The sequence below is a fragment of the Mauremys mutica genome, chromosome 2, assembly GCF_020497125.1.
Source record: "Mauremys mutica isolate MM-2020 ecotype Southern chromosome 2, ASM2049712v1, whole genome shotgun sequence".
Lineage (NCBI taxonomy): Eukaryota > Metazoa > Chordata > Testudines > Geoemydidae > Mauremys > Mauremys mutica.
In genome coordinates this window covers 168,324,828-168,337,618 of record NC_059073.1, presented here as the reverse complement: position 1 = coordinate 168,337,618, position 12,791 = coordinate 168,324,828, and the positions used below count along the sequence as shown (strand labels likewise).

The following is a 12,791-nucleotide window of genomic DNA, read 5'->3' as shown; positions in this document are numbered from 1 at the left end:
TTAACCAGTCTGTTCATCTACTGGTATTTTTCCCTAAACCACATAAATGTCAGCATGAGACCTCCTTTCATAAATTAGATGTAAGACAGGCATTGGCCTTTTATCTGGATAGGACTCAACAATTTCAAAAATAAGCCTGATTGCTTGTCTCCATCACAGAAAGATCCAATGGATCCACTGTTTATTCAGAGATTTTTGAGGGGGATCTCTGGGTGTATTATTTTCTCGCTACAATGCAGCTGGTGTTTTACCTCCCCAAAAGATAATAGCACACTTCCATATCTTTGCTCAAAAACATTCCAGTATCTAAGAGATGCAGAGTTGCTACGTGACCCACAGTGCATACTTTTTCTAAAGCACTATACTTTGGTTCATGTGATCAGATCTTATGCAGCACTTGGTTCTGCTTACTCAATCTTGGACTTGATTCCGAAACTCCCTCCTCCCTGTTGGGGTGCTGTTTGGGAGCCACCTGAAGTGGAGCCACCCATAGGGAAGCTACTCAAAGAAGAGGAGGTTATTCCTTTTGTGCAGAAACTGTGGTTCTTTAAGATGTGTGTCCCTATGAGTGTTCCACTACCTGCCCTCCTTCCCTTCTGCTCTGAACTCTTTGTTGAATATTCAGATAAAGAATCTGAAAGCAATTTGCCCATGCAACCACCTGTAGCCTCAGTGCACAGCACAAGATTGTATAGAGCACATGCACAGGCCAAACAGACACTGCTAGTGTAAAATCTCCAATCAAGGGCTTGAGATTTACATGTACCTTGAAGAAAGACAGTTACTGTGTAAGGTGAGTAACCTCCATTTTCTGAGTGTGATGCAAGGCTTATTTCAGTTTCAGTTTGAGAAGGACTGCCTGAGTATTTTGGTTTTGTATTTAGCTAAAGGGACAACTCTCTTTTCAGGTTTGTTTCTGTTAATTTGACTCGTATAAAGTTCACTAATAATGTGTCCAGAAACTATAATGTCCCCACTTCTGCAAATTGAAAAATAGAAACATACAACCCTTTAGACACTGGAAACCTTAAGAGAAATTGTGAATGAGTGCCAGGAAATGTTTGTTTAAATGCAAGATGTAGTTAGTAGTAGTATTGGATAATTACATATAGTATGCCATACTTTTAAAAATAGAATCTGTGCATTGAGTTCCCGTATAGTGTATCGTGGCCGTTTCACTGACATATTTTTCACCCCTCTTTTACTTAGACAAGGTTTACTGTCCCTCCGCCTACTATTGCTGGTCCGCCACTTCCCTGCAGACAGGTTGACACTGAAGGGGCACCATCTCTGAAAACTGTTCACCACATGCCCTCTCCTGCTGTTCCCTCTGCATCCCCCAATCCTCTGCCAAACCCCCACTTGTATCAGAAGGTATGCTTTTGTTTTACTTTAATTTTAATTTGATTCCATGGATTCTTTCCTTAAACTATCCTCCCCTGTATCTGGTGTTGGTCATAGCATGTGTAAACAACTTTCCTGATGGTGAATTCTTCATATCCAAGAATGTAATAAATATTTTGCTTTTAATTAGACTATATAATTGATAACGCATACTGCAAGTAAGATCTGACATATCAAGTAAATTATTTATAAAAAATAAAATGAGCTATTTTTAGGTAGCCCATTCTGGTTAATACATAAACTGCAATCCAACCAGCCTTTTTCCTAACAGTCCTTCTTGATAAAGGTAGTTTAACATCTTAACCTTGCCAGCAGAGGATATAAATCTTAATCTAGTTTCCAAAGGAGCAGTTAGTGGTATAAATGTGGCTGGGGTACAAGAGTTCATCCTTCAGTTACCAAATACTTGAAGGATTTTGTGTAAGACTACAAAGAACAACTGTAAGTTTTGTAAATAGTTGTCTCAGTGTCTTCCAGTAATTCAAGTATTCACGAGGCTATCCACTCAAAACCATCTGTAATTTCTCCTTACGCCTTAATTATAAGGAAACCGTTCTGACAATAAAATCCTGAGACTTTTTGTACCTTTTTTTTCCTTTATTGAGAAGTTTGAGGGCAGTTGTCATCTGGGTTCTATTGAGATCTGAAGGATTTTCTGCCGTAATTTGCATGTACACTTTTTCACCTGTAACCAAGTACTATTAATAGCAGATACTCAAAGCTATATAGACTGACTAACTTGGGAATGTCTGTACAGATGTTTGCTCATGTTCTATGAGTCTTTTTGCAAAGGATGCTTCCTGTGGAAAATGACTCCTTTATTTTTTGGGGGGGGTCCTTCCCTCCTCCTCCCCCCCCCCACTCAGCAGTTTTTTCCCACTCAGTATAGCTTGGCCTCCATCTGTAGAGGAGAGGATCTTCACCAAAGCCTCAGGGTAGATTCCCAGCTCTTGTCAGTAGATAAGCTCCAGCAGCAGCAAAGATTTACTGTTCCTGTACTCAAAAGAAACTTTGCCCTTGGAATGGAAGGCAGCTGCCCTTAGGGCAGATTTTCTTGGCACCAAAGCTTTCGTCTCATTTACTACCTCTTGGAAAAACCTTGGTGCACTTCCTCTTGTAACCAGGGGCATAACTGCTCCAGCTTTGCTACTTGTAGATTGGGGTCATGCCAAGGATTTAGCAAGGCAGCTTTATCTCCTGACATAGGCTTACCTCACTGTCAGGAACACAGTCATGCCCCCATAGCAAGTAATTCTTCCACTTCGCTGGAAAACAGTTTGGAAGTGCAGTGGGGACAGCAGCAGAGTAGCCTCTGAACCAGCATTGCCTTTCTGATCCCTGATGGAATCTGCATCATAGCAAAAATCCTGCAAGCATGTTCAGATCAGGGGAGGAAAACTCCCTCAGTAGTCATCACAGTGACAACTAAAACCCATATTCCCAGCTCCTGCACATTGCCCTTCTCTCCCCAGGGCAAGATGCACTTGTTTTCCATGTGCTCTTTCCTGAATCAACAGCACACTGACTATCTTTAATCTAATCTCATGAGGAGATGGGAAGAACTTCATGTGACTGTGCTTGGATGTGAGCTAGGATTCCATGGTTTCCTTAAAGCCGCAGGTCCCTACTAAATCTTAGACTCAAAGTACCCTAAAAGGAAGCAGAACTATTTAGAAAACTCTAACTCTCTTAATTTTTGCCATATTCATATCTGGCCTGCCTCAGTCTTTCCAAACACGATTACTTGAAAGGATAAACTTGAAAGGACTTTGCTAGTATGTCTTATGGTTGAGCCCAAGAAAGGGAAATGGGAGAGGAATTGATACCTTAAGCTTGATGCTGAAGTAATGAATTGAACTGTTTTTATAATCACTGACCAACAGCAGATTGATTTCTTCATATAGTTTATTCTGCCCTTGTCTGGCATCTGCCAGTGCTTCATTGTGTTAGTCACTCATACCATCAGCTCAGCAGTGACATTGCTGTTTTTTCCCTAGGATAGACTCTGGCAGTAAACATCAGGACTAACCAAATAAATAAAATAAAATGCAACAGTTCAGTAGAGTCTGAAGCGGATGAGAATTACTTTTACCAATCTCTTCCATTCTTAAGGCAGGTTTTAGTGGACATTGCCACTGATCTTTCTTTGGCTTCTCCCAAACAAGAGTTTAAAAAAAAAAACCAACAAATCTTTGAACTGGGGCCTATCATCTGGGTTAGGACTGAATACATGTAAAGTCATTCTCTTCAAATGGTGTGGACATGAGTTAAATGTTTGTCAAGACTGTTTTGTGGGCTACTGTACCAAATATCACCTTTGAAAAGACCAAATACAGAGAGGTGAGGCCACACCTTTCCTTAAAGATTTTGGAAAAGCATGCAGTACTGTACAATATTTAGAGTTTCCTTTACTTTCCTATACCTTGTCAGGACAATGTCTTTCAGCCACCTTGTTCATGTGAATGCAGGGTTTCACTTTGACCTACTAGAGACTCTGAATTGATAGGTGATCCTGTTGAATGCAAGGTGAATCTTCTGGTTTGGGATTCCCTAAATCAGAGGAAATTAATGATTTTTTTAAATTCTAATTCTAAGTTTCTCCCTCTTTAGATAGGTGTTTTCCAAATGCTCTAATATAGTAGTCTTTACATTTTGCTGACATGGAGGACAGAAGGGAAGGGAAAAAGATGTAGAAACATATCCTAGTTTCAAGGGCATCCAGTGTCATAAATGCCATCTAATATGTCAGTGGTTCTCAAACTTTAGCAACCTGAGGACCCCCATTTTGATTTTAAATTTTTCGCGGACCCCCAAGTCCCCACTCCACCCCTTCCTCCAAGGCCTCACCCCTGCTCCTGCTCTACCGCACCCCTCCTCTTTCCCCCTCCCCTGAGCGCACCCCGTCCCACTCATCTCCCTCCCTCCCAGCACCTCCTGCACGCTAGGGAACTGAGTGTACTCCTGGGGGTCCGCAGACCCCAGTTTGAGAAACACTGTAATCTGTCATAATCTTAGTCCAGTTGACCTGATGCATTTATACATTCATGCCCTCGATTTGCAGTTTCTCTTCACTGGAAACTGGATAGCAACTGTCTTGGTGATAAATGCTGTTGTTTATTTTATTTGTAATGACCATATTTGTCTCAGCCTAAGTTATCCTCCCTAAATGATTAGTGGGCTATGGTTACTGTTTACTACTTCCCATGAGTATGAACTTCTGTACAGAGCAGTGGGTTTATCATGGGAGAACAACAAATAGTTTGCCTGTAATTTTGATTACTCCCATATGAATCTGCTGTGCTAGATAGACATGTGTATGCACACAGGATATGAAATACTAAGTGTGGTTTAACATGGGATTTGATTGTCTTCCAGCTGGGGCAGGAGGGGATGGAGCCTGAAGTCAAAATGCCACACTATCATAGTGTCTCAAATTGTGTTCTAGTTTTCTCTTTAGTTTTGGCTGTATTAGAGAGAATGCCCAGTTCACGCATATTTGCCAACAGGCTTTTAATTTAAAAAAAGAGGAACTCTGCTTCCACTCAATTAGACTGGATAAGTGAACATGAATTATTAGATCCGCTGTCCCAAATAGAAATAAAGATGTCAAAATTACAGATAAAATTGATAATTTGTCTTTATCAAACTACAAAGAAGGGGCTTACTTCCTGACTTCTGGTCACTCTGTAGCCAGTACCTAATCACATGACTGTTAAGTTTTCCATCACTCCTCAGCCCCTATCGTGAAACTAGGAGGCTTGCTCATTAGGGGTAAGAAGCTACTCTTCAGCCACACTGAAGACAGCAAGCTGTTGGCGATTAAGAGTCCAATACAAACACTCTTCATGACAGAAAATCTAGATTAACTTTGCATCCATCCATGATAAGAGTTCTAGTATTTTACATACATCTTGAGAATGCTGTGAGAAGGACAATTGTGCCTGCCTTGGATCTTTCCAAACACTGCTATTTTTAATCTATGTGCATCTATAGCTCATTTTTTAAATTCAGCAAACTTTGTACAGGTGAGGCCAAGAAGTGCAGCTAGAAGTTGTCTTCTGATTCTTAACTTTTTGTAGGATTTTTCCACTCTCCAGTTAAAAGAATTGCTAGGTTTATGGTATATTCCTTGGGTTTTTCCTTCAGCCTCAAGACTTGGGGCTTCTTTACCAGAAGTATTTCTTATAGAGCCAGGATCAACTATCTGTTCTCTTCTTGAGGTCCTGTCTAGAGGGCAACTTCAGTAACAAAAGAAACCTGTGTATCTGTTTGCTGATATGTCTGCTTGCTGGTCTTGCTGGGTATTTTGAATGTTAAAGGACAATTCATAGTTTTCCTTTGTATTTTCAGTATATTTACTAAATTTCATTGATAATTTTACCTATGTATTTGCATGATAACTGATTCATTTATTTACAAACTTGTTTAGAATAGAAAATTTACTGTGTAGGAACCAAGAGTCTTGGCTTAATTCCTAATAAACATTACCTTGAATTTGCTGCTAATGAGAACACCACTGAACAGCATGACTTTTTGCTTCAAAAGCAAACTACTAAAAATCTAGTGTCTCAGAAGTTATGTCTGTTTTTTAAAAAAACAAACCCAAAAACCCACATGGTATGTTGGTAACATTCCAGGTTTGTGCCAAAATCCTTAGATTGATGAAGTAATACTTTTGGCAAACACTTGATCTTTTGGTGGTGATATATTTGGGTAAACATTTGGACACTCCAGTCTTCTCCAGAGTTGGTGCTTCAGGTGTTCCCTCTCGTCTCCCTGTCTTTCCTGATGGTGATGATTATGATTATTTGAAATAAAATATAACCATTTCTAGTCTCTGGATTGCCAGGATGTCTTGTGCAAATAATAATGGGTGTATTATCAAAGTCAGGCTATATTTGGCTAACTTAGGCTGAGACTAATATGGTAATATCAAGCACCAAGTCTCAAATCCAGGAACAAAGCTTTCTAGATGCCTGATTAGGTTGACTCACTTTTTTTATATCCTGAATTTTTCATGACACACAGATTTATTATTTGTATTATCGTAGCACCTAGGCAGGTGGTCTGAAAGACTACTTCTGGATAAAGGCAGGAATATACATGCTGCACCATAGTCCTACACTAGTTCCAAATGAGTTAATTTAGATAAGGTAAAAATGTGTTTTCTATTGGCATTGTTCATGAGCCCTATCGTGCACTCATTGAAGGAGTCTTCCCATTTACTATTGGCCTCAACAAGAGATGGAATAAGCTCTGTACTTCCTGCTACAGTTGCTTTCTTGCCACCCTGCAGCTCATTTTAAACCTCAGCTTGTTAATTCCCTCAGATTTCCAAGTTCACTTTTTTCATCTTTCTCTACCTGATGCAGTTATGTTGGCCTCTCATCCATTTTAATATGTTGTTTGAATAATAAAATATGGGCTAGATAAACTTGCTGCGGGCTCAGTTGTACAAATAGACACCATTTCTAAGACTTACACAATTGCTTTTGCTTCAGACTAATGTGGAAATGTTTAGTCAATTAGTTGAAGAAACTTCTTTATTATTCTAAGAAATTAATGGACTAAGGCTTGTAGATACTGTACACACATGTATGCAGGCGATTAACTACCAGTATAAAATTCTCTGCAATTATGAAAGCCTGTTGTGAAAATTAAGAAACTCTGTTTTAGGTATTGAACTAAAATAGGTAATGAATAGTTTTGATAACTTAGATTAAAATTTCTTCAAAAAGAGGACATTATCAAATACTCTAAAATTATTTGTCTGCATAAAAAGGAACTAGTGGTCATGCTTCATACCATACTTTTTTCCAAGGCCTCGTGACTTGACTCGAGCCGAAGTTACCTATTATCAAAAGTAGTACCTTTCTTTGTTTCAAGGCCTCCTTATTCAAGCAGTATCTCACTTAATTTGGACCCACCGGGGAGGATACCTGTTCACTGATTAGAATATACCCTTGTCACCCAAGATGGTAGCAGATTTACATTGGCTGCCATTAAAACTTTTGCCAGCAGTTACCATGCCATGGTATCTGAGAACATAGTTAGCACCTATCCCAAGCATCAGGACTTGTGTTGTATCTCAGATACCAGTGTGGTAACTGCTAGAAAAAGTAAACATTTCTCCAACAGTAACTGATACGATATTTAACATTTTACTTGTATTCCTACGAAGTCTCTACAGAAAATTAACTAAATGTGAAACAAATTAATCACCTCTCTAATCAATATATTTAGATGAACTGTATATTTAATGCAAAACTAAAGGGTGCTTAGGACACTTTCCTTTGACCTAGTACCTTTACATTTGAGGAGCATACTTCCTTCCGTGGTGATGGTAGTGCAAGTTAGTTAACTTAGCTAGTTTCTCAAATGGGGTGTTTCTTGTACATTTTAGTCAAGTGTGGAAAGATATCATTACTTGTTTTGATACATGTTCTGACAATGAGTAGCACATTGAGAAAGTACAGCTGGTTAGAGAATTGATGCACTTTGTTTCAACTGACTGTAGTACTAAACTGAACGCTTCTGTATTTTTAGCAGCACAGTGGAATGAAGTTCTCTATGAAAGGAGCTCATAATCCTAACCAAGGGAATGGCTACAGTCCAGTCAGCAGTGGAGGTGTGAGGCAGCCAGTTGGCAACAGAGGACACCACCAATATAATCGTAACATCTGGCGAAGAAAAAAACACAGAGACAGTTTGCCTATTAGTCTCAGCAGATAATGGCTAATGCCAGGATGATCTTCCCCCATTTTAGAAACTGAAGCTGCGTGAACGATACTAGACAGGAATGGAGACCAGCATTCAGCACATCAGTTTGTGGGTGTTGCCAAATATCTGCAGCTGACTTTTTGCATGATTCTTCATGTGGTGGTCAAGTCCATCTTAAAGTAGTTGTGCTTATTTGTGAAGCCTTATTAAATGTGGAAGGTTTTTTGGTTTTGTTTTTTTGCCTTCCCATTATGACTCATACAGTGCCGAAGCAGCTCTGGCCTTAGAACTGCAAGGACGTTATAAATACTGTAGCATTTTTTCTGTAGCTGCATCTGTTTCTTTGTGGGGATTTTGTTTCGCTCTTTTGTTTGAGGAGCAAAGGAACTTCAGTCCTTGACATTTTTGTGATAAAATAGTTTTGCTGCCCCTCCTGTTTTTATTTCAGATTTCATAACTTTTTTGCTCTGTAAATATTGAAAAAGTATAATTTGTGCAATAATTCAGAATTTTTAATTTAATTTCATTTTGTCACATAAGTTGTATCTAAAGGGGAGGAGGTTGTTTTTTTTTAATTTACAGATCCTTTCCCAGGTTCTATTATCTAAGTTGGGTTCATAGTTTTGGCAGGTTGTCTGAGCAGTGTTGCGAACGTGACATCATTTAGGTACTATTTGAGGCTTCTTGATTCACAATGAACGTGCTGATTTGGCATATGGTTTTATGAAGGTATTAAGCTCCAAAGTGTTTTGACCATGCATTTTAGCTCATTGTCTGGCCTCTGTCAGTTGTCTTGCTCTGACCAGTGGGTTTTAATTTATTCCTTGTAATAGACAACAAATCCAGCATTTAAAGTGCCAGAAATATAACTTCTTAAGGTTGAAAAAGGGTTAAGTCTTGACATGAAATTTAAGAATTGTGAACTATATGCTTCTGTCAGATTTAGTAATGTAACCCATTGGGGCTGAACATCATTATTAAACAAAGGTACCCAGCTTGAGGAATGTGGAGAAAGGAAATATGTTGATTCCATTAAGGAATCTGTATAGCAGTATGCATTCGTTCTGTTAAGAGCAAATATATAAAGTACTTCAGCTGCTCTAAGCATTGCAAGAAGCATCTTTTAATATATTGGAGGAGAGCACAGCCCAGTGTTGGACACGATCTGTGGCTGGCACTTAATTTACAGATGCATACAGGTATACTATGCAAGTGTGTATTGCCATTACAACCACTGTCTTTTTGTTAACTTTTTTGAACAAGGTAATATACATCCTGCCTGACCCTGAGTTTTTAGAGCACCACAGTTGTCCTGGGGGTTGGCTGCATCTCATGCCCTCTGACTTCCCATTTTTAAAGTGAGGGTTCTTAACCCTGCTGAACACTACAGGTTGGTTATCTGAAGTCCAATTAGTGCAGGAAGCTGAAAAAATTCTGTTACCATGACATCTAAATGTACAGAAGTGGAATATTTTAAAACTGATATCTGAATGTTGAGATAAAAATAGACATCTAACCTGATGAAGCTTTATAAAGTGCAGTATGCCTTTGAAGCAGGACTAGCCCATATTGTTACTACATCTGTCAGTTGCAAACAGATCTCCTTGAGATGACAGGGGGCAACATTCCAAAGTAGAGTAGCACATTTGTCTGCAGTACTTAATGATCCAGATTTACCACAAATTATTTTTTAAAAATTGTGAACATATTCATTAACCAATATTTAAGGGCTGCTACATAGGCCTTTAGTACTAATCTTTACACACTAGCAATATTGAGCATAAACCTACATTATGGAAACTTCAGAGGCTTTAGTTGGTGTCTTAACTAGCGTCCATTTTAAAGCAAAATTCATTAAAAAAGAAACAGGTATCATGTTCCATGTCAGTCATGGTATACCAAATAAATTGGCCTGGCTACCGCTGTGGTTATGTGCTACAGGTTTAAAAAAATCATGTTTAGATTTTTTTTGTGGAGACAACAATGTGGAAGCTAAAATTGACATATTTTTATGTAAAATTTTCTATTCTTTGATTTTTAATAAACTTTGGAGACCAGTTGTTGTTCTGTGTGTATAGAAAGATAGATAGATATTCACAAGAAATCTAATGCAAGGGTTTAATTCACTCTTAAGCTCACATTTTAATCTTTATTTCTAACATCTACTGCAGTGCTCCTATGAAACAATTCTTCTATTGTCTTTTAAAAGTCTTACACCTTCCCAGAACAGTAGGAAGGGAAGATCCGTCTCAAAGGTGCTGAAATGTACTAGAACAGGTGTGTTACAGCATTGAACACTTAGTTGTAGTTCAGTGTCTGTAGTGACAATGGTTTCTCATTAAAGCAACCATATATTATAACTTTGGCAAACAGTTAAGTAAATCTTCAGTTAAATTTCAGCTCTGTTTTCTTTGTCCCACTTCATTTGCATAGAATTATTTTAAAGGAAAAATACCTTGCTAACATACAAGGGTTTTTTTAGCTTGCCATTTTGCTCTCAGCAACTGGTGCAAAGGTAGCAAAGAGAGGTAGCGTTCTTAAGGTAAGGATGAAACACATAGGGAAGGAGTATGGCAGGTTTCTCATCCAAAGTGTTACTTAAGATTCCACTGATCTAATTGAGATGGTAATGTTGTAGTTTATCACATCACCTGTTCAGATGAGAATGCTTTTTGAGATCAGGAAAACAATGTAATAGTAAATCTCATTGATGCATCTTGTGGTGGTAGCAACGGTGATAGCTATGATGACAGTGCTGGTTAATTCTTCCTGCCATATGTCAGTTTGTTGCCATGCACTCTTTTCTAAGTAAGTTGTCAGTTGTTCCACTTGGACATTGCTTTTCTGTGAGGTGGCAATCCTGTCCCATCATTTATGGGAACATCAACATTTGTTTTTTGTCTAGTCAGTTTTGGACACCTCGTCTTAACATACTGGTCTGTTGCTGAAACAATTGAGACATCACTTTGAAGTGAAGGAATGGTAATTAGTTTTAATGTGCAAACATCTAGTTCTTCGAGTGCTTGCTCATGTCCATTCCACGTTAGGTGTGTGTGCTCTTCATATGCACTGGTGCTGTATGTTTTTCCCCCAGTGTTATACGTAGGGGACTGGCTCTGGCGCCCTCTGGAATGGCATGCATATGTATTGGTATAAGGGGCGCCCCACCCCCACCCCCAGTTTCTTCTTACCTCCAGAGACAATGCTGGAATGTCTCCTTACTTCAGCAAGTGCTCTTACCCAGTGGTTCTTCCTATCATTCATTGTGTAAATAGTTCTTAGGAAAGTAGTTCTTTGTTCTCTTAATAGTTTCCTAATAGTACTGTAGATAAATTAGATAGTCCCCTGAGAGATTTAGCCCAGGGGTGGGGTATGCCCCAATCCCTGGGCTTCAAGCCTTGTGATCGCTTCAAAAAGCCTATGCTGATCAGCGACCCTCATCAAAGCTGCTTGAAGTGTTTGGGGGAAACCCATGTTACCTATAAGTGTTGCATCTGTAAGAGCTTAAAGCCAAGAAATAAAAAGGAGCGGAACATAAGATTGTGATCCTTATGGAGTCGGCCCTCGCACCAGTCTCCGAGCCGCTGAGATCAGACTACACAATGAGCACAGTGGCATTGGTGCAAAGTGCGCTGCCAGCACCACCCTCCTGATGCTGGTCCCGGTTCCTGGTACCTGCTAAGAAGCAGAGGAAGCACACCGGGAGAGGGAATTCCCTGACATCCCATATTGGAAAGGGAAAGTCCTAAGAGGAGCATAGGCCCATGCAGGACAGCATGTCTCCGGAGCCCAGCCAGGCACCTGCATCGCCGGCTAGGCTATACAGCCCTCCTAGGGACCCACCAGCCACCCCGGGTAGTGGCAGAGGTCCCCGGCACCTGCAGGTCCCATCCACGCCAGAAACCTTCCAGTCTGCAAAACGCATCATGTCTTTGATGATGCCACCAATGCACCATCAAGACATAGTCATCTCCAGAGGGAAGCTGGCACGAGGGCCCATGCAATGGTCTCCGTCTGTGCGGCATCGCTCCCTGACACCACGGTGGTCAGCGTTGAATCAGCGATCTTCAGGGATGCGCTTCCAACCTGCTATACTGACCAGAGTTCCTGGCACAGTTTGCCGGACTCTTGGCACTGGTCCCCTGAGGTATGGCATCACTCGCCCAATGGTCAGTGCAGAGCCATAGTACATCACCAGTCCCCGGAATCAAGGCACCGGTCGTCAGAGTGCAGGCATCGCTCTTTGGGGCAATGAGGTTCACTGGGACAACACTGGTCCCCAGGACTATGAAACCAGTCCCCGATGCCAAGATGTAGTTTGCTGGACTCACAGCACCAATCCCCAGGGTCGAGGCGGCGTTCTCTGCCATCTCATTATCAGTTGCTGGACTTCCAGGTCCGTTCTCAGAGCTCTAGGCGTCGATTGCTGGTGTACCATCGCCGATCCGCTGAGCTCCACCTCCAGTCCCTGGACAGGCAGCACCAGGACCCCAGGCCCTCACCTGTCCCCTAGCTACATATGCAGAGCTGGTAGGCGTGGAGGGGATATGGACATATCATCGGGATCACAGTGGTCCTCAAGGCAGGAACTTTCCTACTCGGGCTCAGAGGCTGAGGAGATAGTGGGTCGCTCAGGTCAGGTGCACCCAACCAGACCTGAAGGGGCT

General features: G+C 40.6%; 1 protein-coding gene across 5 annotated transcripts in view; it reads left to right on the top strand.

Moving 5' to 3' along the window:
- Positions 1-10,183, top strand: part of TENT4A (terminal nucleotidyltransferase 4A) — a 109,671-nt gene extending 99,488 nt beyond the window's left edge. For 2 of the 5 annotated variants that reach the window (XM_045003522.1, XM_045003520.1), the window contains 2 exons: positions 1,210-1,374; positions 7,951-10,183. In XM_045003522.1, the coding sequence (XP_044859457.1) occupies positions 1,210-1,374; positions 7,951-8,136 (351 nt within the window). In that variant the 3' untranslated portion in view covers positions 8,137-10,183. Of the gene's footprint in view, positions 1-1,209; positions 1,375-7,950 lie in introns of those variants that run through there. The other 3 variants (XM_045003521.1, XM_045003524.1, XM_045003523.1) reach the window with 3 other exon arrangements.
- The last annotated feature ends 2,608 nt before the right edge of the window (positions 10,184-12,791 follow it).